Genomic DNA, 23,164 nt, shown 5'->3' on the forward strand with positions numbered 1-23,164 from the left:
TTTTTTTTGTAGAAAAATAAAAAATAGTAAATAATCGCAATGGCAAGAAAAAATATATTTCATTCATTATGGTTTATTTATCCAAGAGTACATTTTTTTAAATGTGCCCGCCCAGTCAGGTTAATGTCGATTCACCGATAGGTTTTGCTCCGAAATGCCGACTAGCCGATAGGTTTTGATCCAAAATGTCGATTAACCGATAACGAGTTTTCGTTGTATCGATACTCTATGGATGTATCGATATTATATCGATGTTTCGCTCAGCCCTAAAAAAACAACAACAACAAACACACAAGAAGAAGAACAACAACAGCAACAGCACAAAAAAAAAACCTGAAAGAGACAACAGACCAAGATATAGGATCATGGGCGATGTGGACAAATGGATTGAAATTGTCAAGGAATGCAAATACTTGCCCGAAAATGAATTAAAGAAACTCTGTGATATGGTCTGCGACATTCTATTGGAGGAGACCAACATACAGCCAGTGAGCACGCCCGTCACCGTCTGCGGTGACATACACGGTCAGGTTAGTTAGCAGAACGAGCGTGGCTCGCCTCACAAGCACCGAGTGAACGCAACACAATTGGCAACCCAATCGCCAAGGGGGCGTCACCAATCATCATTCATGAAATTAAATTTCAAAAAAAAAAAAAAAAACAAAAAACAAAAACAACATTCTCTCATATCTCTATTCCGTAGTTCTATGACCTGGAGCAGCTATTTCGGACTGGTGGCCAAGTGCCCGACACGAATTACATATTCATGGGCGATTTTGTGGATCGTGGCTATTACAGTCTGGAGACATTCACACGACTGCTAACCCTAAAGGCACGCTATCCCAGTCGGATAACATTGTTGCGCGGCAATCATGAAACGCGACAGATAACCAAGGTTTATGGCTTCTTCGATGAGTGCTTTAGCAAGTATGGCAATGCCAATGGCTGGAAATATTGTTGCAAAGTGTTTGATCTGCTCACCATAGCGGCGGTAAGAATACAATTGTAGTTACAAAGAATTATTGCTTCAAATTGTTTACCCACGTTGTAAGCTCCTAATTATTCTCATTCAGTTGATAAGGCTTATATTTTTTGTAGTCCCTTTAGGAGGTGTCAGTTAAGTCACTTTTTTACTCCCATCGAGAGTATTTTAGCCATGACCACAAATTAGTTTGTCTTAAGTACAAGAATTGATGACGAATTCCTTTTATAAAATATTTAAATGAGCTTCACAATAGTAATAATCTCTTGAATTTTTCGAAATTTTCTTAAAAATAGCTTCGAAAATTCCTTGGAAGAATGTCTTAAAGTTGTAAATATTGAAATCCGATTTAAAAACAGTTTATACTAAAGTTAAAGTTAGTCTATATATAAATCGGAAAAAAAAACTTAAAAATATAAAACAAAAATAACGTTGTCCAAACTTTCTAAATAATAATACTTCCTTTTTTTGATTGTTTTAGCAATTCTTAAGTATAGATATCCAATTGTAACGAAATCTCAACTTAAAAATATTCAAATAATTCACAAAAGTATAAAGCTACTTAATATTTTCACATCGGACATAATTTAATTGAAAAATATCTTTGAATGTTGAAAAATATCTCGTTTTATGATCGGAGATGGATAAATAATACTCCTTTTTTATTTTCAAGTACAGATATCTAAATTACAAAGAGGAATTTATCATATTTTTACTCTGGGATAACTGAAACATGATTTGATCTAATGAAAACTTTTTCTTTTACTATCTTGTCTTCCACAGATCATTGACGAGGAGGTGCTGTGCGTGCATGGCGGTCTGAGTCCTGAGATTATTACTTTGGATCAAATACGGACCATTGAACGAAATGGTGAGATACCGTATAAGGGTGCCTTCTGTGATTTGGTTTGGTCGGATCCCGAGGATATGGAATATTGGGGCCAAAGTCCACGTGGCGCCGGCTGGCTGTTTGGTCATAATGTGACCAAAGATTTTATGAACATTAACAATCTGGATTTAATATGCCGCGCCCATCAATTGGTCAATGAGGGCATCAAATATATGTTTGAGGGTAAATTGGTAACAGTTTGGTCGGCCCCAAACTATTGCTATCGTTGTGGCAATGTTGCGGCCATTCTAAGTTTCGATACGGCGCAACAGAGGCAGACGAAAATCTTTTTGGCCGTACCGGATTCCGAACGTGTTATACCCAAGCAAAATACAACGCCATATTTTCTGTGAATCTTACAAACAAAAAAAACAAAACAAAAAACAACAACAACAACAACTACAACAACAACTGAAAAAAAGAAACCATCCAAACACCACAGCCCAATTCAATCCACCACACACACACACACACACGCACACCTACACACCAACAGCTGTATTTTGGCTTTAATTTTTCTCTTTCTAATTTTCCTTTTTTTATATACTATCTAGTATATGCAGTTCTATTTTTTTTTTGTTTTTGTTGTTTTTCTATTAGTAAGCTCAAAAACGTTTGTTAAATTTTTGGTAATTGTGCTCGGTAGGATCTTTAAAATAATTAACACAACACAAAAACAAAACAAAAGTAAGATATATATAAATAAACATAAAATATCTAAAATTGTAAGTGAAAGATTGTTTATAAAAACAAAAAACAAAACTAAAACAAAAAAAGAAAAAACCAAAAAACTATAAACATTTACGTATTGTATTTACTAATAGTGAATTCACTATATAGACTTTTTCAGGCCTTTAAACTAAATTAATTATAAATTCTCTCGCTATCTCGCTCTCAAATTAACCAATTTTGTATTCCAAGCAACACACACACACACACACACACACAAAAAAAAAAAAGAAATCAAACAAAGAACACACATATTTATTTTGTAAATTTTTCGTATTTTATAAAAACCAAAAAGTGAGAAAGAAAAAAAAAAACAAAAACTAAGCAGGCATCAAATTTTAAAGTCAAATTGTGTGGCAGCTGCAAAAAAAAAAACAAAAAAAAACAAAAATAATTATATATCTATTATATAAAAGACGAAACAAAGTTTCGTTAACCGATTCAATGAAAACGATTAAATTGAGAAGACAATTTTCTAAATGTTTTTCTGTATATATTTTGGGTGGTAGGCCAACTTAAATAGCCAATTGTCATGAAACAAAATAACTCAATGCAGAATATTATGGTAAAAAAACCAAGGAAATTTAAAAGTTTTACGTTTTAAAAGTTGACTTAAATTGTTAAGCCAAGCCAAGCTCTCTTGGATTGTAGGCTTATAGCAATAAAGAAAAACTTATCCAAATAGTTAAATGATGTCGATCCAGTGCCGGATTAAACCAGCGCAGGGCCTGCAGCAAATCAAATACCTAAATATAATGCAAATTACAAGATCACATTCCAATGAAAGTCGATCAAAAACTATTCGTAAACAAAATGTTACATTTTTTCTAGAATTTTTAAACTAAATTTTTTGCTCAATTTGCCTACTTTTTCCCAGCCTGTAATATGGTTTATTTCTAACCGATATCAAAAAGTTATATATCATTTTAATTGCAATTTTGGACGTTCTATTAAATGGCATTTAACACTTGAACATTTGGAGAAATTAAATTTAATGCGAAAAGAAAAAGCCCTATGTATGACTTTTTGCGAAAATTGGAAAGAAATTTAGTTGTCGACATTTCAATGCAGATTGAAAGACATTTTTCTAACTTCAAAATCAAAAGACATGCATTTTTCAAATATTTCGAAAATTTCATTTCAATCAGAGCTTTATAAAGTTATGGACTATTTGTTGTTCCCAGGCATTTTTTGCCTCGCTTTATAAGATAAGTATCCCGATATATATTTAAGTTGATATTAAAAGTAATAAAATGAGATATCATTTTTGAAAATCGACTAAAATTACAGATTTGCAGAGGTTAAGTGAATTTTTCAAATTAAATTTTTGTTATTTTTACCAAATTAGCTTAGAATCACAATTTGGTTAATAAAATAACATTGAATCAACTTATCAGTGAGCCTTATGATAACGTGGGGCCTGTAGCATTTCCTAATCCTGCTAAATGGCTAATCCGACACTGTGTTTATCACAAAGCAATGGACTTAAATCCTTTTTCTTACAGGATGCAAGTAGATTTGGGAAGCTCTCAAATAAACAAGGGCACAACTGAGTACACAAGGATTACAGAATTTTTATAAATTTATGACAAATAAATCTCTTCAATATTCATTCAAACTAAATTCCTTAAGATATTTAATGCACTAAACTAGAGGAGTTTAAAAAGCGAATTAAAGACCTTTATAAACAAAATGTAGACCTCGAAGGTGCCTTAATACTAAAGTTCAAGTTTGTATATATATCAGAACTGTAGATTCTATATCTCAATTAGAGATTTGAGGAAGTAATGACACAAAAACAATGCCACAATCTTTTGACTCATTTTCTGCTTTGAATATTTAAGAATTAACTACATATAAGGACTTTAAAAAAATACCCAATCCGTCGAAATCAAAACTCTATGTACTCTATTTTAAGTTAATTTTTCAACATCCTATCCCTAACTCGTATATGCTTTTGGATATCACATGGTTTAATGGTCCTTAAAGGATATACTATAAAAACGTACTATACAAAATTTATATAATAACGAAACCAAGATAGACTGGACTATATGGACTATGTATATATGTATACTTTTTCATATATATTCAAAGAAATTTGAAATAATTACAGAAAAGATTCATTTAATATTCAATATTCTCATTCAATATGTAGGTATATATTCCCCAAATACATATCTTAGAAAATTGAACAAGAACTTTACCAATCTTTAATACTTTTTTCACAATAGATAGACATCTAGACACATCTATTTGAAACTCTTTCCGATTAAAGAAAGATGTTTGCCTATAAATTACAAAAAAGAGTTGCATAAATAAATTACATAATTTCATTTCTTTTATTATTGTTTACAGTTTTTCGTTTAGTTTTCCTCACATTTAGCTCATCGTCGTCATTCTGTTTTCAACTAATTGAATATTCTATTTAAAACAAAACAAAATTTGTAACCAATTGGACAAAATAAGTTTTTAGCTATATATAATTGCCATTTGTTAGGATATATTTTTGGAGGGGGGAGGGGGCGGGTAGAAAGGATCGATTCTCCATTTTTTATTTTTGTTCTATTTGTTGAGACATGGCACCCGGCCACGATCTTTCACAGTATACTCCTCTTTTAAATGGGTGTATGTGTGTGTGTGTGTGTGTGTGTGTGTAGTTAAGCAACAACATTACAATTGAAAAAAATATAATATTAATAGGTATACATAGGTAAATATCTCTCATATAGAATATATAAAACAAAAAAAAAAAATGAAAAAGAAACACTTCCGCAACAACAATATTTAAAAAAAAAAAAACAAACAAGCAAAAAAAAATGAAATATTAAAATATAACAGTATTTCTCATGCTGCATGTGAATTGTAAAGGAATCCACAATTTGTTGCTGTTGCTCTCTCAGTTTGGTTTTCCTTCTTTTCTTTCATTCTCCTTCTCCTTAATTTTTTTTTTTTTTGCTTTTTTCCTGCAGGTTTGTTAGTCATGTTGTCGTTTAAAGCTTCTATAATGGTGGGGAAGTGTGTGGGGGGGTGGGGCACACTTCTCCTATTCCGTTGCTGCTCCTATTCCTGCTCCCGCGCCTCCTTTTCATTTTTTGGTCATGTCATCTATTGCGGCGCAATGTAATTGTGCTCAAAGATGTCCAATTCGTTTTGTATGTAGTTGGCCTTGTTACGCAATAGTTTCAATTGCTTCTGATTTGCCTCCAGAATCTTGAGCTGTGACTCCAGTGTCTTCAGTTCTTCATTCATATCGGTGGTGGCAGTGTCCACAGTGCGGCACAAGCGTGCAAAGGTGCTGGACAGTTCCCTAAGAGGCAACAATGAGAACAAGAGTTTAATATATTTCTTTCTTTTTCAACTTTTTTCTAGTTCACTATAATTTGCTCTTTTATAAAAGCATAAATATACCCTCGAAGATATTAGTTTCCTATATACATATGTATGTATAGTCACATTTGTTTTGTTTTTGAAAATTGTAACAAAGTCCCATAAATATTTTCAAAGATATAGCCATATTAGTCACGTTTGTGTCTGTGTGTTTAAGCGGCTTATGAAATTGCAATCCAAAATTAACTTTTGTTTTACAATATGTTGTATTGATTCTTTACAATATTATCCAATTATAATATCAAATGTATAGCCTAAAATTCCCTTTTAAATTATGTACTTTCGATCTTTCAATCGATATTTATGCCTTAAGCTTTAAAAAAATGTTTTCTTTGCCTTAATCTGTTGTTATTTTGATTGTTCTTTTTTAAACAAAGTAGAAAATTTCCTCCATTGTTCTTAACGTCTCATTTCTCTTCATGACTCTCTTACTCTTCATTATTCATCTTTGTTAACTAAAACATTTTATTTTGTCTCCTAGTGTTTCTTTCTTGTTAAATACTGTCCCTATATCGTTTTAGACCCATACACAGTTCTTTCCAGAACCAGAACTCATATCAATTCTCTTTGCTTTCTTTTTTGATCTCCATTTGTAAGATTTCTTTTCTCTAATCTTCCCTATACATAGTTCCTTCGCAAACTTCTTTGTAATGATTTGATTGCTACTCACTGTTGAACTTGATGACTGCAATTTGCCGATGTCAGATCGACAATCATTTTGAGCTTTTTGGTGGCATGACGCACATATTGCCCTTTGAAGGTGCGCTCCTTGGCCGAGTTGGTCCATGAGAGACGCTCGTACAGATAGATGCAACCGTAGAGGGCACCTACGCCGACTAGAACACGCCAACCGATCGTTTTCAGCATCTGCAATTGTTCGGGTGTGTTCAGCACATAGCGTTTCATTAGCACCTACTTGAAGGGAGGGAGGGAGGGTGGTAGGGGGGAGGGCAATTGCGGTAGACGGGGGAACGATCTACAACTATTTGCGATACTTACAATGCCAGCAACAACGAGACCACCAACAGTGCCCTGTGATCCAATCGATGACATGGCAAAACGAGAAATGACCGACAATTGTTCCGGTGTTATGCCACCCACACCAGGAGTGGGCAACAGGCAGACGGGCGTGGTTTCCACTGGCGTACTGACTGGTGTGACAACGCTATGCTGCTCAAAAAAAAAAAACCAAAACTATTGGTTAATCCAGAGATTTACAGAGACTTCGTTATGACTTACCCCAATACTGCTTTGACGATTGACTAGAGCCGGTTGATTCTTTTTGCTGCGCTCTCTTACCTTGCCGGTAAAACGCTGTATCATGGCAGCAATGCCCCAACTGAATTTGAATTCCAAATCCTCTTGGAAATCAGCGCAAAGGTTCTGACAGTTCAGAGAGTACAACATCTCGAAGGGCTGAGTTCGCACCGCCAATTTGGCGGAGCTGGCCAAGAGTTGCTCATTAGGAACCAGGGCATGCATTCGATCGGTCATCTCCGATTGAGCTGCTTCCACATTCATGGCCAATGCCATCGATAGACGAGCACGTAAATTGCTACCCAATCCGCTCTCGACATGAGCATTCATTTCCTTCTTGTAGATATTCAATACCAAACGCTCCGGATGGAAGGGCATATTGAACTCGTCAATCAGCACTCCGAGACGCCAGATTTCCTCATTCAATGCCTTGGACACTTTCTCCTCGACCTCTTCGACCATATTATGGATTTTCATTTTCATTTCTCGTGTCACCTGCATCATTTGTGTCTCGGTGCCCTGAATGCGTTCGGTCAATAGATTCTTTTGATCCTGTTTTAGATTACGAAATATGGTTATCCTCTCATAGATATTATCCAACATTGAACGCATATCGCCGGAAACACTTTTGCCGCGTGAGCTATGCTGTTGGAATTTCGTTTTTACGGCACTCTGTGAGATGCACTCCTCAAATTTACGCTCAAAGTCCTGGAACTCGAAATAACGTATCTGGAAGCCTTCGGCTATGGCACCCATATGTGGTGGATTACCCTTGGACTCTTCGATGCGTGCTTGCAGAGTCTCGCGTGCCGATACAAAGAAAACACGTTCCGCTGCCTCCTTTTCGTTGGTCACTTTCAGTTCCTTGGTCAGAAAGTCAATGCAACGTTCTGTATGCTGAGATTTAACCTAAGAAACAAAAATATTGTTAATTAATGAGGGACACACAGAGCTGAATGAGTGAGACGAGTGACCTGGCAGGGGGGTACGAGCAACTAAAGAAATATAAACTTATAATTTGTTTATCAGAAAGTTTTAAAAAGCTAAATCTAAATTTTGGAAAGTCGAGAAATTTATTAATTTCAACCAATTTTACGACAACAAGGACGAAAGCTTTTATATGAAATGCATGAAACTATGTGGGATTTTCTTCTAGCTCATCATTGTTACCTTAGCCAAATCCTGAAGTCGTTGTTTATGTTTGGTGGGCGAAGAGGATACAAGAAATAAAACGAAACGAAAGACACAAAAAAAAAAAAAGTTTTTTCAACAAACAACAACAAGAAACGGGTCTCAGAGTAAAAGTGAAGGAAAATGGACATCAATATTATTACAAGGATACGCTACGAATATATGTACATATATACACACAAATACACACACACATACCGACTCTTGGCTTTCTGGTTCATTGGCCGAGGCATCCCAGCGATTGTTCAATATAAAGATATTCGGTTTGCTTAGCTTCTGTGAAACCGTGTGAAAGAATTGCTTTTCTGCTCTGGTCATGGTGGATTCAGCATTAAGGACAAGAACAAATACATCGGCATTAATGCAATGATTGTCAATCCAATCATCCAGATTTGCAGAGACATCCACACCAGGCGAATCGACAAAGACAACATCATCCCGCAAAAGACTGCAACGTTCGCGTGGCCAAAATATGCGAACCAAACTGCTCTCTGATAGCTTTTCCTGGGACAAGGCATTTGCCAGCTGTTTAATGTTCTATATAGAGTAGAAAGAGACGGCTACAGACTGTGGATTTTTACTGCAGAAGTTTTGCTTGAATTTACCACCACATTAAGCTTCTCATCGGAACCTTCTTTGATCAAATAGGCTTCGCCGCCATCACTGCCCTCCACCTGACAGAAGCAATTGGTTGTATGACCGATGCCACTTGGTAAGATTTTCTCCCTCAACATGGCATTGATCACTGAACTTTTGCCGTTCGATGTGCGTCCAAAGAACGCCACTTTCATGTGATCTCGTTGCAGGACCTCTCGTATGGCGGCGACTTTGTACACATAGCTTTCGAAGAGTTCTCGTTCGGCTTTATCCACAATTTCGGCATCTGAGTGCAAAGCTAAAATACAAAATCGATTGAAGTTTGATAAAATCGCAGTGTTTGAAATTTTCTTGCACTTACCATTAATAAATGTTGTCGCCTCATTGACGTATTCCTCAATTTCACCATAAATGTCATTGATCTTCTTCTTGGCGCGCACAAATATCTGGAGAGGTGATTTGTCATTCGGTTGATATAGACGCGTTTCGGATACCATGGGATTCGGTTGAAAGTTGGCCGATGTTGATGAAGCCGATGGTTGTAAGGATAGATTGGGACGCGATGATGATAGGGAAGAGTCCAGGGTATCCGTCGATGAGGTATTATGATCGTCGTTGCCGTTGGGTGCCGTTTGGCCAGTGACCAGCGAAATGGTGCGATTCAAATAGGCCGCCATTTGATTTATCACAAGATGCAATTATAATTTTAAAAGGGGGGGAAGAAGAGAAGAGAAGATTTTCATACAAAACAAAAGGTATGCAGCCTTAAAACAGGTGTTCCAGGTGTAGCCTCTTCAGCTTCTTCTCTTCACCTCTGTTGCTCCTGCTCGGTAAGCGGTGAAGCAAACCAAAACGTAAAATAACAAAAACAAAAGGACGTGCTGATGCAATAAAAAGCTCTCTCTTTCGGTCTCCCTGTTCTTCTATCTGCTCTCCTGCTTGCACTTGCACCTGGAGCCGAAGATTATACTTTGTGTTTTTTTATTTTTGTTTTTAATTTTTTTGTTTTTTTTTTATACTTTTGTGTTTAATAAATCAAGACCAAAAAAACTGTAATGAAATAAAAGAAAAAACAAAATATTGACAAGTTTGTGTGAGCACCAAAAAATAAAAGTGGAATTGAATAATCATAAATAAAAATTTAGACAACGCAAATAGAAAGAAAAAAATAAGAACAAATTGCGCTGCAACAAATTGTTAGACAGCTTATGCGAGGGAGAGAGAGGGCCTGATAAACGGTACGGCAAAAGTTTGCCCAAAAGAAAAACAAAAAATTATTTGGTTTTTCATCATTCGGTGTGCGTAATCACTTATCAGCCCTTCTCCCCGCCTGCCGGCTGCCTCCTCTCTACCTGCTATAGTCAGCTACTGCTGCAACTAACCTGATTATTGCTTTCGCTCATTTTTTATTTGTACAATACTTTGTTTTTCAATAAGTTTTGCTTAGCCGATCACTTTGCCAACTTTGTGTGTATGGGCCAGATTGTGCTCTGTGCTTTGCGAGAGAATTCCTTCGTTCCTGCGATTGCCTGTCAATGTATTAGCATTAGCATTGCCAGAAAGTTGCATTCGTATTAGTGCCGAAATGTTAATTATTACAACTATAACAATATCGTTATTGTTTAATTTTATTTTTGTTTTTATGTAACACGCGTTTGCATTTTAGTCTTTTTCCCCGCAACAACAAGTCAAATTAGTGTTGGTAAACGATTATCGATTTCAACGGCGCGCCACTGTGTTCGATAAGCTTTTACTTAGCCCTTTGCACTGGTTCTCAGCCTTCGCATTGGTTTTTATACCCTTCCAAAAAAGTATATTAATTTTGGTTATTGAAATGAAATTTTCATGAAGGCTTTGGGGCTCCCATACATACTTTGTTAATTATATATTTTATGATTCAAACTCCAATTTGTTTGTGAAATTTCGCTACGGTTTATTTCCAAATCTCTTGTAATTTTTGTTTCGTTTGTCTTTGTCATTGCAACGTATTTTGAAAAAACTACTCTCTAATTGATTTTAAATTATTTATTGTTCTGTTTTTTTGTTTCGTTTTCTTTACACTCGGGTTTTCTTGTTGTTGTTGTGGTTTTTGTTTTGTTTGCATAATAAATTATAGTTAAAATTAAAAATAAAAAAAAAATGGTGTTGATTAGTTTTCAGCTTCTTCATCTTGTTGTTTCCGTTGTTGCTTGTTTTTTTTTTGTTTTTGTTGTTCTTGTATTCCAGGAGCGGGGAGGGAGGAGATGGGGAGAAATTATAACTCTTCAAAATGTTAACAAACAGAATATGAAAATTATAATTATACAAAATTCAAGCTTACAGTGTAATTAAATAACAAACTAAATAAAATGTATAAATGTGGTGGGGCTTATATTTTTTGACGGGAAGAGGAGTATAGAGAAGGCTTCGTGAAGGGAAAGGGAGGGTAGGGAAAATGCTAAACATAAGAAATCGGCGCAAACATATCGTCTCTCTCTGTTTTCCTCTCTCTACACATATATATATACATATATAAATATATACTTATTTATATAAATACATATATATATATACATATATATAGAGCGTTGCTTATACAATTAATTAAGTGATTTTGTTTCATTTATTATTTTACTACTAAAAATTAATAAGTTTTGCCTTATTTCCAACTTATTGTTTTTCTTTGCTGTTGCAGTTTCATGTTGCTTTGTATGTTGTTCTTATTGTTGTTGTTAAATATTTTTTGGTTGGCTGTTCCTCTCCATCATCTCATCTACTACTACACTACGTTGAAAAACGCATCAATATCATCAATATCTCATCAAACGATCATCATTTGATCATTATCATCATCAACCTCAAAACTCATAATCATCTCATTCTCATATTACTCCCTCTTCTCTGCTCCTCTCGCGTCTATTACTTTGCTATTGTTACTGCTTCCTCTTGTTTGTTTCCTGCATCTGCAATTGAACTTCCTTCCTCCGACGCCGTTGCTGCATTTCTCTAGACAACCGACAACCTCTCTCCACCACCGTCATCATCATCATCATCATCTTCATCTCTCACGCTTACAGCCGCCTTAGTATTCCTTCTACTGATTTACTTCTGTACACTCTTGATGAGCAAATCGGTGGACAGGGATTTGGGACGCTCGATGGGCAGACCCAGAGCACGATCCCACACCAGAGAGGCGAGCACACCGAGAGCACGGGAAACACCAAAGAGCACAGTGTAGTAGTTCATTTCCTTCATGCCATAGTACTGCAGGAGGACACCAGAGTGGGCATCTACATTGGGCCAGGGGTTCTTGACCTTGCCGGTTTCAGTTAGGATTGGTGGCACCACCTTGTAGATCTTGGACACCAGCTGGAATAGCTCATCGTCGGGCAGATGCTTGAGGGCGAACTCACGTTGGCAGGTATAACGGGGATCGGTCTTACGGAGCACAGCATGACCATAGCCGGGCACAACCTAAAAAAAACAAAGACACACATTCCATTAGGAATTTCCCAATCAATTGATGATCGAGCCTGTCCAGACACTTACCTGTCCAGACTTGAGCGTCTTCCAGATGTAATCCTTCAACTGCTCCTCTGATGGGTTGTTACCAGCCTCCTTCTGGAGCTTACGCAACCAGATGAGCACCTCCTGATTGGCCAGACCGTGCAATGGACCAGCAAGACCATTCATACCGGCAGCAAATGACAGATAAGGATCACTGAGAGCGGAGCCAACCAAATGCACAGTGTGGGCAGATACATTGCCACCCTCGTGATCACTGTGAATGGTCAGATAGAGACGCATCAGTTCGGTGAACTGGGCGTTGTCGTAGCCGAGCATTTTCACAAAGTTAGCAGACCAATCCAGGCTCGAGTCAATTGCCCGGGAGCCCTTGCCGCCACGGTAAGTGTTGCAGTAGATGGTGGCAGCCACCACTGGCAGTTTGGCAATCAGATCCATGCTATCCTCATAGACGTATTCCCAGTACTTGCTCTTGTGAACACCATCCGAATAGGCCTTGGCGAACTTGCTGTCGTGATTGAGGGCCGTAACGGCGGCAGCGAATTGCGACATTGGATGCAAAGTGGTTGGCATATTGTTCAGCATGGTGACAACATGTTGAGGTAATGCGGCACGCTCAGCCCATTCGCGGGACAACTGCTGCACTTGGGATTTGGTGGGCACTTCACCGGTCAACAGCAGCCAGAACAGACCCTCGGGCAGGGGTTCGGTACCGCCATCGGCAGCGGGCAACACCTTCTGGCACTCGGGAATGGAGAGGCCACGGAAACGGATACCCTCATCGGCATCCAGGACAGATGTCTCCGTAACGAGGGCCTTGATGCCGCGCATACCGCCATACATCATGTCAATGGTGGTCTCACCCACTTTGGTGGATCCATGCTGCTTACGGAAGTGCTTAACACGCTCCTGCTCCTGGGGCACCTTGGCGGCCAAAACGTCACGCAGGCTGCGACCATCAGCGGAAATTTGGCGCACATACAAACCCACACTGGGCAGTTTCTACAAAAGAGAGAGATAGAGAATACACATATATAGAGATTGCATTAACTACCGTTATGCCATTGCAACGTTATCTCTCTACCCATTCCACACAGTCACAACATCATCACATCATCATCAACTGCAGCTGTACTTGTAGAATATTTTACGCTTGACATTGCCCGACGACCACGACCACGACCACTACGACAACATCGACGACGACGACGACGACAACGACAAGCGAGACGCATCTCGTCTGGTCTGGTCAGGTCTGACTGAGATAATGATAAGCCAACAGGAGGGAGATCGATCTTGAAGTATTTTCATGACTCAGCTTAGAGAGACAAGTGATCTCTCTCTCTCTCTCTTCGCGTCCCTCTTTCTCCACCTCTTTACTACGTTTCTCTGCTCGAATAAATCTCAAAGAGATGTCTAACCAAAGAACCAGTTTTTCCAGGTTCCAGTTCATTCAATTTAAATCCCCACATAGATGATTCTATATGAAAAACTTTTTGTAAAAGGTTCTAGAAAAAAAACTACCTGAGAACGATCGACAACTCTTCAAATGTTTCAATCCTTAACCAAATTCCTGTATCAGCTTTATGTTTCACAACTCAAATTCCTTGAAATTCGAATCGACAAACATACAATGAAATATTTCTACATTTATGTAAACAAATTTAGCAATTCGAGAAAATGAAGCAAAACAAACATTCCATATATATGAATTATTTATAATATACATTCAAGTTTAGTGATAAGGTGGTCTGAGAGTGTTATAAGCGAAAGTTCCCTAACCCAGTCGGCGACTGGAGACCGGGGACTGGTTCAATGAACCAGAGATGCAACCCAATGAGAACGAACGTTGAGCGAAGGCGAGTCAACTCTAAAATAGAACCCAGAGAACGCGATGAGCAAACAGCAAACCACACGCGCGCCCCTTCTCTAAAGAAAGTTCAACGCTAAATTGACCGCAAAAAAAAATGTACAAAAAATTCCTACGCTTCATTCATATTGTCGAACTTAAGAATACACTTTAGGCAAGAAATTTTCCTCTTAGCTCCAAAAAGAAATCAAGTAAATGGGGAATGTTTTGAGGATTAAGTCGGATATAGATTGATCCATTAATAGAGGAGAGAGGAAGACAATCGAGATCTAATATAACAAACCCATAAGAAGATATGTGTTTGTTTGATTTTGATCAATGTTAATAAGAATAATAGCTTTAGTAGGTAATTTCCTCCATTCCCCCTAAATTGTATAAATCGAAAAAAAAAGTTGTTAGTTTTCCGTTTAAGTCTGTGCGTGCAAGCGAGACGCACGATAATCCAAAGCATAGAATTTCCTCTTTCCATAGTGTAGAGCAGTTCACCCACTAAATCCGTCACTGAGACCTGTCTGGTGATGACTTGTAAAACAGCATTTAAATAGTTTAAGAAAAAAAACGAAGGAAAATTCCAAAATACAGTTAAGTTGTTAGTGATCTTTATAGAAATGGAAATCCACACACACACACACACACACAAAAGGCTCTGTTTGTCTGTCCGTTTTTTTCAGTTCCTTTTCTGTGCGTTTGAGTTGTCTGTAGACAGAATAAGCACAAAGTGCGATTTTCAAATGCTTGTATTTTGTATTTTGATTGACAGTCGCCGCATTTTGTTGCTGGTTGTGTTGTTGGTTGGCTCTAGTGGGTCAACAAATTCAATTAACCAAGTGAACTTGTGGCGCCGTTTGCCGCTCGCCGATCGCGGTCGATGCGGCATTTCGTTGCTGTGCAAATTGAATTGCATATTGTGTGTGGACTGGACTGACTCGTGTCATCTGCACATTGATTTAAACAGAGAGAATCTCCATTCCCCCACCCACAAGTCAACTAGTTGGACAACCGAAACTTGTATTTTCATTGATAAAAAACTAATATACACACGCACACCTTTGTTAGGTGGGTATCTACATACATATATGTAGATTTGATGGCGCTCGCATCATCATCGCCATTATTATCAAGCATATCAATTATCGATAATGAGCGCTATGGCTAAATATTGATTAAATGTACATATATGTATATATACCTACACATATACATATGTATGTATGTGTATAGCTATAAAAAAAAGGTTTTTGCCAACCACTGTAATATGTGGTTACCCTTTGAGGTAATTCAATCTTGGCTTAAGAGAGCTTAGTTTTTAGATACAAAACGATAACAAGTTGTCAGATAAACCGCAAAGCTCTTTCGATGTGGTGGAACAGGAGGGGAAACGAGACGAGGGTAACATGCTAATTGAGTTGTCAATTTATTAATAATCTGATTGATGCCAGAGACATCTACCTAGTATCATTTTCATTACGTCACAACGTATTCAAAGGACCATGAAGAATAATTTTAGAGAGTAATTAGCTTCATCGACACACGATCAAGACTATCTTGTAATTAAAACGATGTGTCTAGTACAATTAATATTAGGCGTAGGATCACCTAAATAGAGTGGCGAATCCTCAAGGGTGAATCAAGAACGATCAAAAACTGTTTAAATTTCAATATCCAACAAGAAAAACTTTCAATCAAGACCTAAAACTATTTCATATTCTATGTACATTATCGGTTATAAAGTATGATAACAAAACAAGGATGATCACAACAGGACCTTGACTTTAATCCTTATCTGTTAGTCAGGTCCAGATTAAGTGATATAGGGGTCGAGTTCGGAGGAGATCGGGATGGAAATTGTTTTGGAGTTTTATTTTTTCAAAATATTTATTCATTTTCGTTGTAGCGAAAATTAGCTAACGACTTTATGTCCTCTTGCCTCACCTAATTGTTTTTCCCCCCTTTTCAACCGCTGTGTGTATTAGCCAGAATTAAGAAATATATCAACAGTCATTAAAATGTCAGCTGTCTCTCTCTCTTGGTGGATATAGTAAAGCACTCGTTTCCACTTAAGTTCGTCATAATTTTTAGTTCATAAATTATATAGTTCCCCTCTCCCCCACTACAAGTCACCTCAATCTTCTTTAGTAATCACTTTTGCTGATAGTGAATTTATAATACACTTTCCTTTGCTGCTGCTGCTGGGGTTTCAAGAATGGCTTACGTAAGGCATGCTAAACGCACGTACTTATCTTATCTACACACACACACACACAGAAACTAACTAAAAATTTCTTAATACACATTTTCGCTCGTGTTCTTGCATTGTCGCTTTTGTCTTGCGTTTTTAGCATACAATAATAATTTGTAGGTATAAAAAAAACATAATCAGATTAGTAGGTGGGCGGTGGGCAATGGGCGTGGGTGGTCTTCCAACCGAAGAAGGAGGGTCTCGTCTGACGATTGTCTTCTGAGCAGAGAGAACTTAGGCGCGCGCGCGTCCCGCTGATAAAGGTTTTTTATATATATTTTCCATTTCGAAGGTCTCACGCGCAAACAATTATCGCTTATTCTGTGAGGCTATATACATTATATATGTATGTATATAGACAAAATATATGTATGTACTATATGGGGGGAGGAAGGGAGGGCAGCTGTGACATGGTCATTAAGGAAGTGGTCAAAGTCATGGTGCTGGCTATAGTGTCGACGTCGTCTGCGCGTAGAGTAATATTCTGATCTGATCATGTTACATAATCAATCTACTATATATATATGTGTATATATATATATGTATGTATGTATATTAAAGACAAATTCGTTTGTGCACGCGACAACGACAACTTCCAATTGTTGGCTACCATCAAGGTGATCGAGCATGACTCTGCGAATGCAATTTTTTAGTTTTTTTGTGGGTTAATAGAATATGGTTGTAACTATGTGTTTATCTATTTCTCTCTCCCGCTCTCTCTCTCTCTCTCTCTCTCACTCTCTCTCTCTCTCTGGCATTGACTGTTGTTAGTAGCCTTTCGTGTTGTATTCAATTTATAGACATTTTTTGTAATTACATCCCATTAGTCTGTCTGTCTTTCAGTCAGTCAGTCAGTCATTCAGTTCGTCGATCGTCTTTCTCTTCCAGAATTAAATGCTTTAATTAAGTTTATACAGTTTGTCGAGTAAGTAAATATACCCAACTCATTTCTCATCTCATCTCATCTCATTGAGGAGAAATGACGTAATCTGTCCCCTACCAACCATTTGGATCTCTACGCTGTTGCCAGGGCCCCCGCCTGTCCGTCTGTCTGTATGTCTTTTACAACACTTACACAAATACAAGTTCGTCGTATACAGTTTATAATTTATCTTGAGTGTTTAAATCCGCAAAAAAAAAAAAAAAAAAAACTCATCGCAATCAAAATGACGGGGAAATACTTGTTGATCCTATCGATCGAAGTAAACTCACTATGCGGTGGCGGTTCAATAATATTCATAAAGTGTGAGTGAGTTTATGTAAATATTATTCACCTTGTGGGTTAATGTAAGAGTGTGTCAACATATAACGGTAAAATGTCAAGCATTATGCAAATTCTCTTCCACATAGAAATGCATACACAAAATGCACATTAGGAATAAAACTTTCTTATCAAAATTACATCCAATTTTGTATATTTATTTATATGATTAATGAATCATCTCATTAGCCTTCTCTAGTTCTCTCTTTTAGTTTTTTATTTTTTTTTTTCGTTTTACTATTATCACACAATGTCATCAGTCATTGTAAACGTTTCAAGTTTTGTCTCGATCCCCCCCTTCATCATCAAACTAATTAGTTTTGTTCTATTCAAAGAAAACATTTATACATTTGTTGACAATTTGCGCATTGCGAAATACATAATATATGTATAGAGAATATATATATATATATATATATATATGAACATATACGTGTGTTTTTTCATTATCATAACTTATTGAGTTAACACCTTCCTTCAATATTTGGCTATAATGAAAGGGGGGGACTTTTGTGATGGTATCAGAGCTTACTACCTGTGTTTGTATATTGCGATCATGTGCCTTGACAAAATTTGTTGCGCTTATCAGCAAGAAAAGAAAACGCTTTTGTTTGTAGAGAGATAACAACAAAACAAAAATAGTTGTAATTTTGACAGCCTTGATCCTGACTTTAGACACATAGAACTCCTATCATTTAGATTCGTCTGGAGTATCTATGTTGTAATAATCGAGAGTATTTGGTGAGCAAGGAGTGACAACAGGAGCGTAATCACATGATCTCGCTTTCTCCCTCCCACGTTAGATCAAAACAAACTTTCCATGACGTCGATGAAATTTTTGCAGCAAGTAGGCAGAGCAGGCGACAGGCAGGTTAAGCTATTGTTATCTGTCCACTTGAGCATAACTAAAAGAATTTCAACACGACAATGACGAGAATATTATATACGTACATATATATTTAAAAAAGAACGCAGGTGGGCAGGAATTTAATTGTGCGAAAAGTGCCCACTTGAGCTTTGTTCAGACGTTTTAAAATTGAGCTGGCCCTCATAAATTTGAATTGCATATCAATTTTTTTGTGTGTTGTTTTTTTTTTTTTTCTTTTTTCTTTAACTTATGTAATCATTAAATAAATCAGCTGGTGTTAAACTATCCTTTTTTTTACTAATACGTCTCTGTCAATCAATCTTGTTCGCTCACACACACTCATTTGGTGTATTTGTGTATTTGGTTAAAAGGGCCGTTAGTTAGTTTTTGTTACGTAATCAACGTCACGTATGATCATAATGACGTAGGCATTTAGCGTACGAATGATAAAATAACAAAAAAAAATACATTCGCGTGTTTGTTATTTAGATAGAGCAAGAGAGAAGAAGAGAAAGAAAACAAAACAAAATATGCAAATTTTTGTTCTAGTAATAAGTAAAATTTTCTCAGTTTCTGTTTTTTTTTTTGTTCCATGTATTTATAGGTGGATGAAGAGAGGAGGAGGATACAAAACAACGCCCCACAAAATACATTCAAGATGAGCGTAAAATTGGCAAAATGCCTACAAAATGTCTCTCTTCCTCTTGTATGTGGCATTTTCAGATTACGAAAACAGAATCTTTGCAGGAGCGAAAAAAGAAATCGAACGAAAACGAAAATATGTAGAAGGAAAAGGCGGTCATCCACCGGTGAAAAGCTTAGTTCAAAAAAAGGAGGCTCGTCCTGGCTAGGCCTCTCTCTCTATTTTTATATATATGTATATGTACATATGTCGGCTTGCCTATGTGTTTGTGTTTGTGTGGGAGTTGTTATTGATTTTCCCTGTGTTTTGCCGTTACATAATCTTGGCACATACACGACGCAAGTAAATGTGTGTGTGTGTGAGTGTGACTTATGTATCTGCGGGATATATTGCAATTATGCATTTGTGTGAGGATTGTGGTAGGGGTGTGCGCTTCTGCTTTAAGGTCATTCGACGGACAATTTTCTTAAAAAGACGTTGCCAGAGAGAGAGAGAGAGAGATCCCAAAACAGTTCTTTGCCAAAAAGGAAAAACGCACACATGTGATATGATGGGGAAATGAAACGACGACAATGGCGTAGTGGTGACTCGGGAACAGAGGCGAAATGCCCATCTTCTTTTAGAAATGTACATTTCTTGTGAACGTGTTGAAAATTAATAATAAGGCCAAATTGTTGCACACCTAAGCAAATAATGGCAAATAAACTCATGACCCCCTTCGCGGACCATCTTTGGCGCCACTGTAAGACCGACGCTGCCCAAATGTTTCAGTGGTAGGTAGGTAGATACTATAGGATGAGAGACAAAACGAGAGAGCAAGCCAGAACAGAAAAAAAACATAAGCAATGCCCAGAGAGAGGCACGTAAAAGAGAGAGAAGAGCCCTTAGCTGGTTACCTGAAGGAGAGAGAACAAGCGTTGATGGTGCTTTTGTTGTTGTCGTAACAGTTACAAATTTTTTTAGGCCGCATGGTTTAGGCCCGACTTAAAGAACAACGTTCATTGGAAATTTCCAAAAATATCTTTTTGATGTGCTTCACAAAATAAATAAAGCCACAACAGCCAAAAAAAAGAAGTTCATTAAACTTTCGTAAGAGATACGAATTTTATTTTTAACAAAATAAAATTCGCTTAGCCAAAATAGAACAAAATTTTCATCGAATTCAGCATTGCGAGAAGATTATGTAATAGGCTAATTGCCAAACGTTAGCTAGCCAAGTAAAAATGTCACCAGATGATAAGATGATCATTTGGATGCTGCTGACTATGGTAATGACGATCAAGTCCATCACTCAACAGGATTATCAGCTAAAAGCAACAAAAAAAAAAACTATACAACCACGGTAAAACTAAAACAACAATCAAAAGCAAACGAAACGAATGACTCTCGTAATCGCAAGCACATGGCATAATTTTTGGCGTGACGTGTAGAGTTGGCGCTTTCTATTCAATTTCAACCAATGACTAGAAATGAAGTCGGGCTTTGGGCAATGTCGTAAACTCACTTTACAGTTAGAATGACTATCTTTAATAATTGCGGCTGTATGATGTTGCTGCTTTTAAGTAAAACTCACCTGTGCCTCAGCCAATTTGCGTGCAGAGATGCGATAGAACGACATGATTCTACTTCAAATCTTAAACTTTGAGAGAAAAAAACACTATTAGGCGATTTAGGTTTGAATTTTAGTCACTTTTTTAACGAATTGCACACACAAAACACACAGAAAAAAATTCAATTTTCCGATGTGAAAATGTTCTTTTCTTTTTTGTGGTGGTTTTCTTGTGGGTGAGCGCAAAAATAATGTGTCCTTCTCTACCTCTCTCTTACACTCCTTCTGTAACGGTAGCTGCGCGGCAACTGGCCCCACCGCACGTCCGGCCAACGAGGAAAACCCGCGATACTAGAGGTGGGGAAAACTTCGATGTTTGTCCGCGGCTATCGATGTTTTTTTTTGCGCACCTATAGCAAAGAAAAAATCCACTGTGTAAAAAATAAATAATATTTGAATATTCGCCGTAAAAAACTGAACTTTCGCCATTAAAAGAATTGAATATTGAAAATTGATGCATCGAACATCGATGTTCTCTTGGCAATGTTCACCGATGTTTTTGTTAATGTCGATGTTCAGCGATGTATCGATGTTTTACCAAATCATCGCTTTTATTTGTCACCTATTTAATTTTATAATATAATTATTATAACTTTAAGTGCAATTCTTTCAGATTGACAACAAATGTAAGGTAAAGGAGTTTTGACCGACTGGCAATATGTTAACAGATAAAATAAATTGAACAAGCCCAAATTAGGTAAACGAAATAGTTTCTTAAAGATAAGGCTAACATTAAGAGAATAGACCAGCGGGTTTCAATATTTTATTAATACTTTATTCAATTAAGATTAATTTTAAATACTATTATAAAAACTTTTGATTATTACCAAACTGTGAACTTTATTAATTCAAGAAAAATAAATATCGATGTTTTTATTGAGACTTACATCACTAGTATGTATTTGCCAGCTAACGTAATTTTCAAATGCGCCGGCAGGCAATTTTAGAGAGGGCAACCAATTCGATGAAATACATCGATCACCGTGCATTTTCATATCGATATTAACTTACGGCCATCATTTTTCTTATTTTTTAAAATTTCTGTTGCTAATTTTTCAAAAACTGCTCAGTACATTTTTATTAAACTTCGCCCATGTATAGATTATTTTATGCCCAATCCAATAAGATACCGGGCATTGCTTGATGCTGGCAGCGAGAGATAACGATGATAAGTGTGGCCCTTAGAACTTGGCAGTGCTAAGTCCACTGGTTGAATGGTTCCGGCAACTAGTTCCGGTTCCGGAGTTCGCGCCAACCTTATCTATAAATTTGCACACAAAAGTCCCATACACTTTTGGGGTTTTTTCTCAAAAACTGCTCAGTAGAGACACTCTTGAAGTACCCCCCAATCGAATAAGCTACCGTGCAAGCAACTAAGCCGAGATATTCGAGCTGAAATACGAATGTAATTTTTTTACGATTTTTGTATGGAGCATAGGTGGCGTTTTTCTCAAAAACTGCTCAGTAGATTTTAATAAAACTTTTTGAAGACATTCTTGAATATAAGGCGCTCATTATGGCGTATAGTGCATTGTTTGTGGGAGCTGATTTTTCCAGTGCATATTTTCAATACTAGAAACTTTTAAAACCCTCAAAAAACTAGTTAAATTTATAGATTTTGATTCGCTTAATAAAATAAAAGTTTATTTCATCCAAAAAAGTTAGTAAATAAAGAAAAAATGATAAATTAAAAATTCCAAATAAGTTAACAGAAGGTTATCAGAGGACCGTCGCTAACTCAAACTTAACATCTTCGCTAACTTTACGGACATGTTGTTGTTGTTGCTATTGTGTGGGTGAGTTTTCAAAACGCAAGTGATGCGCATATTCTCATTATCAGCTATCGATAACATTTAGTGCTGTTAATTTAGCTATTTGACCGTCATCTCTGGTGATATACAGCTGTTGAAATATTTAAAAACTAATCTTAAAGAACTCAATGGACACATTTCGGATAATGAAAATTAAATAAAACTCAAATGCAAATGCAAGTTCAATTAATAAACAACTGCATTGCAGTTTAGAACAATTTAGCAGTTTCAACAAATGACTATTGGGTTACCGTGCTCTAAATAACTACTCCAAATGTTTGCTATGTTATTGTCATATCTGGAATTTTTTTTTCAACATTTTTT

At 36.9% G+C, this 23,164-nt stretch overlaps 3 protein-coding genes across 6 annotated transcripts; 1 reads left to right on the forward strand and 2 right to left on the reverse strand.

The window, feature by feature from the left end:
- The first annotated feature begins 285 nt into the window (after positions 1-285).
- LOC6644539 (serine/threonine-protein phosphatase 6 catalytic subunit) lies at positions 286-2,271 on the forward strand. The gene is made up of 3 exons (XM_002067578.4): positions 286-530; positions 704-991; positions 1,766-2,271. Exons 1-3 carry the CDS (start codon positions 366-368, stop codon positions 2,222-2,224), a joined length of 912 nt encoding a protein of 303 aa, XP_002067614.1. The 5' UTR covers positions 286-365; the 3' UTR covers positions 2,225-2,271.
- Positions 2,272-5,420: 3,149 nt separating this feature from the next.
- On the reverse strand, positions 5,421-10,716 carry LOC6644538 (transmembrane GTPase Marf). 4 transcript variants are annotated; one of them, XM_047011645.1, is made up of 9 exons: positions 10,418-10,716; positions 9,397-10,085; positions 9,044-9,333; positions 8,637-8,975; positions 8,418-8,429; positions 7,230-8,156; positions 6,990-7,160; positions 6,661-6,902; positions 5,421-5,910 (listed from the first exon to the last, which is right to left on the reverse strand). In XM_047011645.1, exons 2-9 carry the CDS (start codon positions 9,710-9,712, stop codon positions 5,709-5,711), a joined length of 2,499 nt encoding a protein of 832 aa, XP_046867601.1. In that variant the 5' UTR covers positions 9,713-10,085; positions 10,418-10,716; the 3' UTR covers positions 5,421-5,708. The 4 variants fall into 4 exon arrangements, with proteins under 4 accessions (XP_046867601.1, XP_015033444.1, XP_046867602.1 ...); XM_015177958.3 differs by having other exon boundaries at positions 6,661-6,857; positions 10,418-10,715; XM_047011646.1 differs by lacking the exon at positions 8,418-8,429 and having other exon boundaries at positions 10,418-10,715.
- Positions 10,717-11,307: 591 nt separating this feature from the next.
- LOC6644537 (probable citrate synthase, mitochondrial) lies at positions 11,308-21,279 on the reverse strand. Its single transcript, XM_002067576.4, has 3 exons — positions 20,994-21,279; positions 12,564-13,541; positions 11,308-12,488 (listed from the first exon to the last, which is right to left on the reverse strand). Exons 1-3 carry the CDS (start codon positions 21,036-21,038, stop codon positions 12,117-12,119), a joined length of 1,395 nt encoding a protein of 464 aa, XP_002067612.1. The 5' UTR covers positions 21,039-21,279; the 3' UTR covers positions 11,308-12,116.
- Between the last annotated feature and the right edge of the window lie 1,885 nt (positions 21,280-23,164).

Source organism: Drosophila willistoni, assembly GCF_018902025.1.
Source record: "Drosophila willistoni isolate 14030-0811.24 chromosome XL unlocalized genomic scaffold, UCI_dwil_1.1 Seg142, whole genome shotgun sequence".
Classification (NCBI taxonomy): Eukaryota; Metazoa; Arthropoda; class Insecta; order Diptera; family Drosophilidae; genus Drosophila; species Drosophila willistoni.

Bases quoted from the DNA above. Each gene is read 5' to 3' on its own strand.
- LOC6644537 (XM_002067576.4), bottom strand. From the start codon at position 21,038: ATGTCGTTCTATCGCATCTCTGCACGCAAATTGGCTGAGGCACAG. The intron at 13,542-20,993 runs GTGAGTTTTACT...TCTCTTTTGTAG, and splicing joins GCAAATTGGCTGAGGCACAG to AAACTGCCCAGTGTGGGTTT. The intron at 12,489-12,563 runs GTAAGTGTCTGG...TGTTTTTTTTAG, and splicing joins AGACGCTCAAGTCTGGACAG to GTTGTGCCCGGCTATGGTCA.
- LOC6644538 (XM_047011645.1), bottom strand. From the start codon at position 9,712: ATGGCGGCCTATTTGAATCGCACCATTTCGCTGGTCACTGGCCAAACG. The intron at 9,334-9,396 runs GTAAGTGCAAGA...TTTGTATTTTAG, and splicing joins GGCGACAACATTTATTAATG to CTTTGCACTCAGATGCCGAA. The intron at 5,911-6,660 runs GTGAGTAGCAAT...GTTGCCTCTTAG, and splicing joins TGCAGTCATCAAGTTCAACA to GGAACTGTCCAGCACCTTTG.
- LOC6644539 (XM_002067578.4), top strand. From the start codon at position 366: ATGGGCGATGTGGACAAATGGATTGAAATTGTCAAGGAATGCAAATAC. The intron at 531-703 runs GTTAGTTAGCAG...TCTATTCCGTAG, and splicing joins GCGGTGACATACACGGTCAG to TTCTATGACCTGGAGCAGCT. The intron at 992-1,765 runs GTAAGAATACAA...TGTCTTCCACAG, and splicing joins ATCTGCTCACCATAGCGGCG to ATCATTGACGAGGAGGTGCT.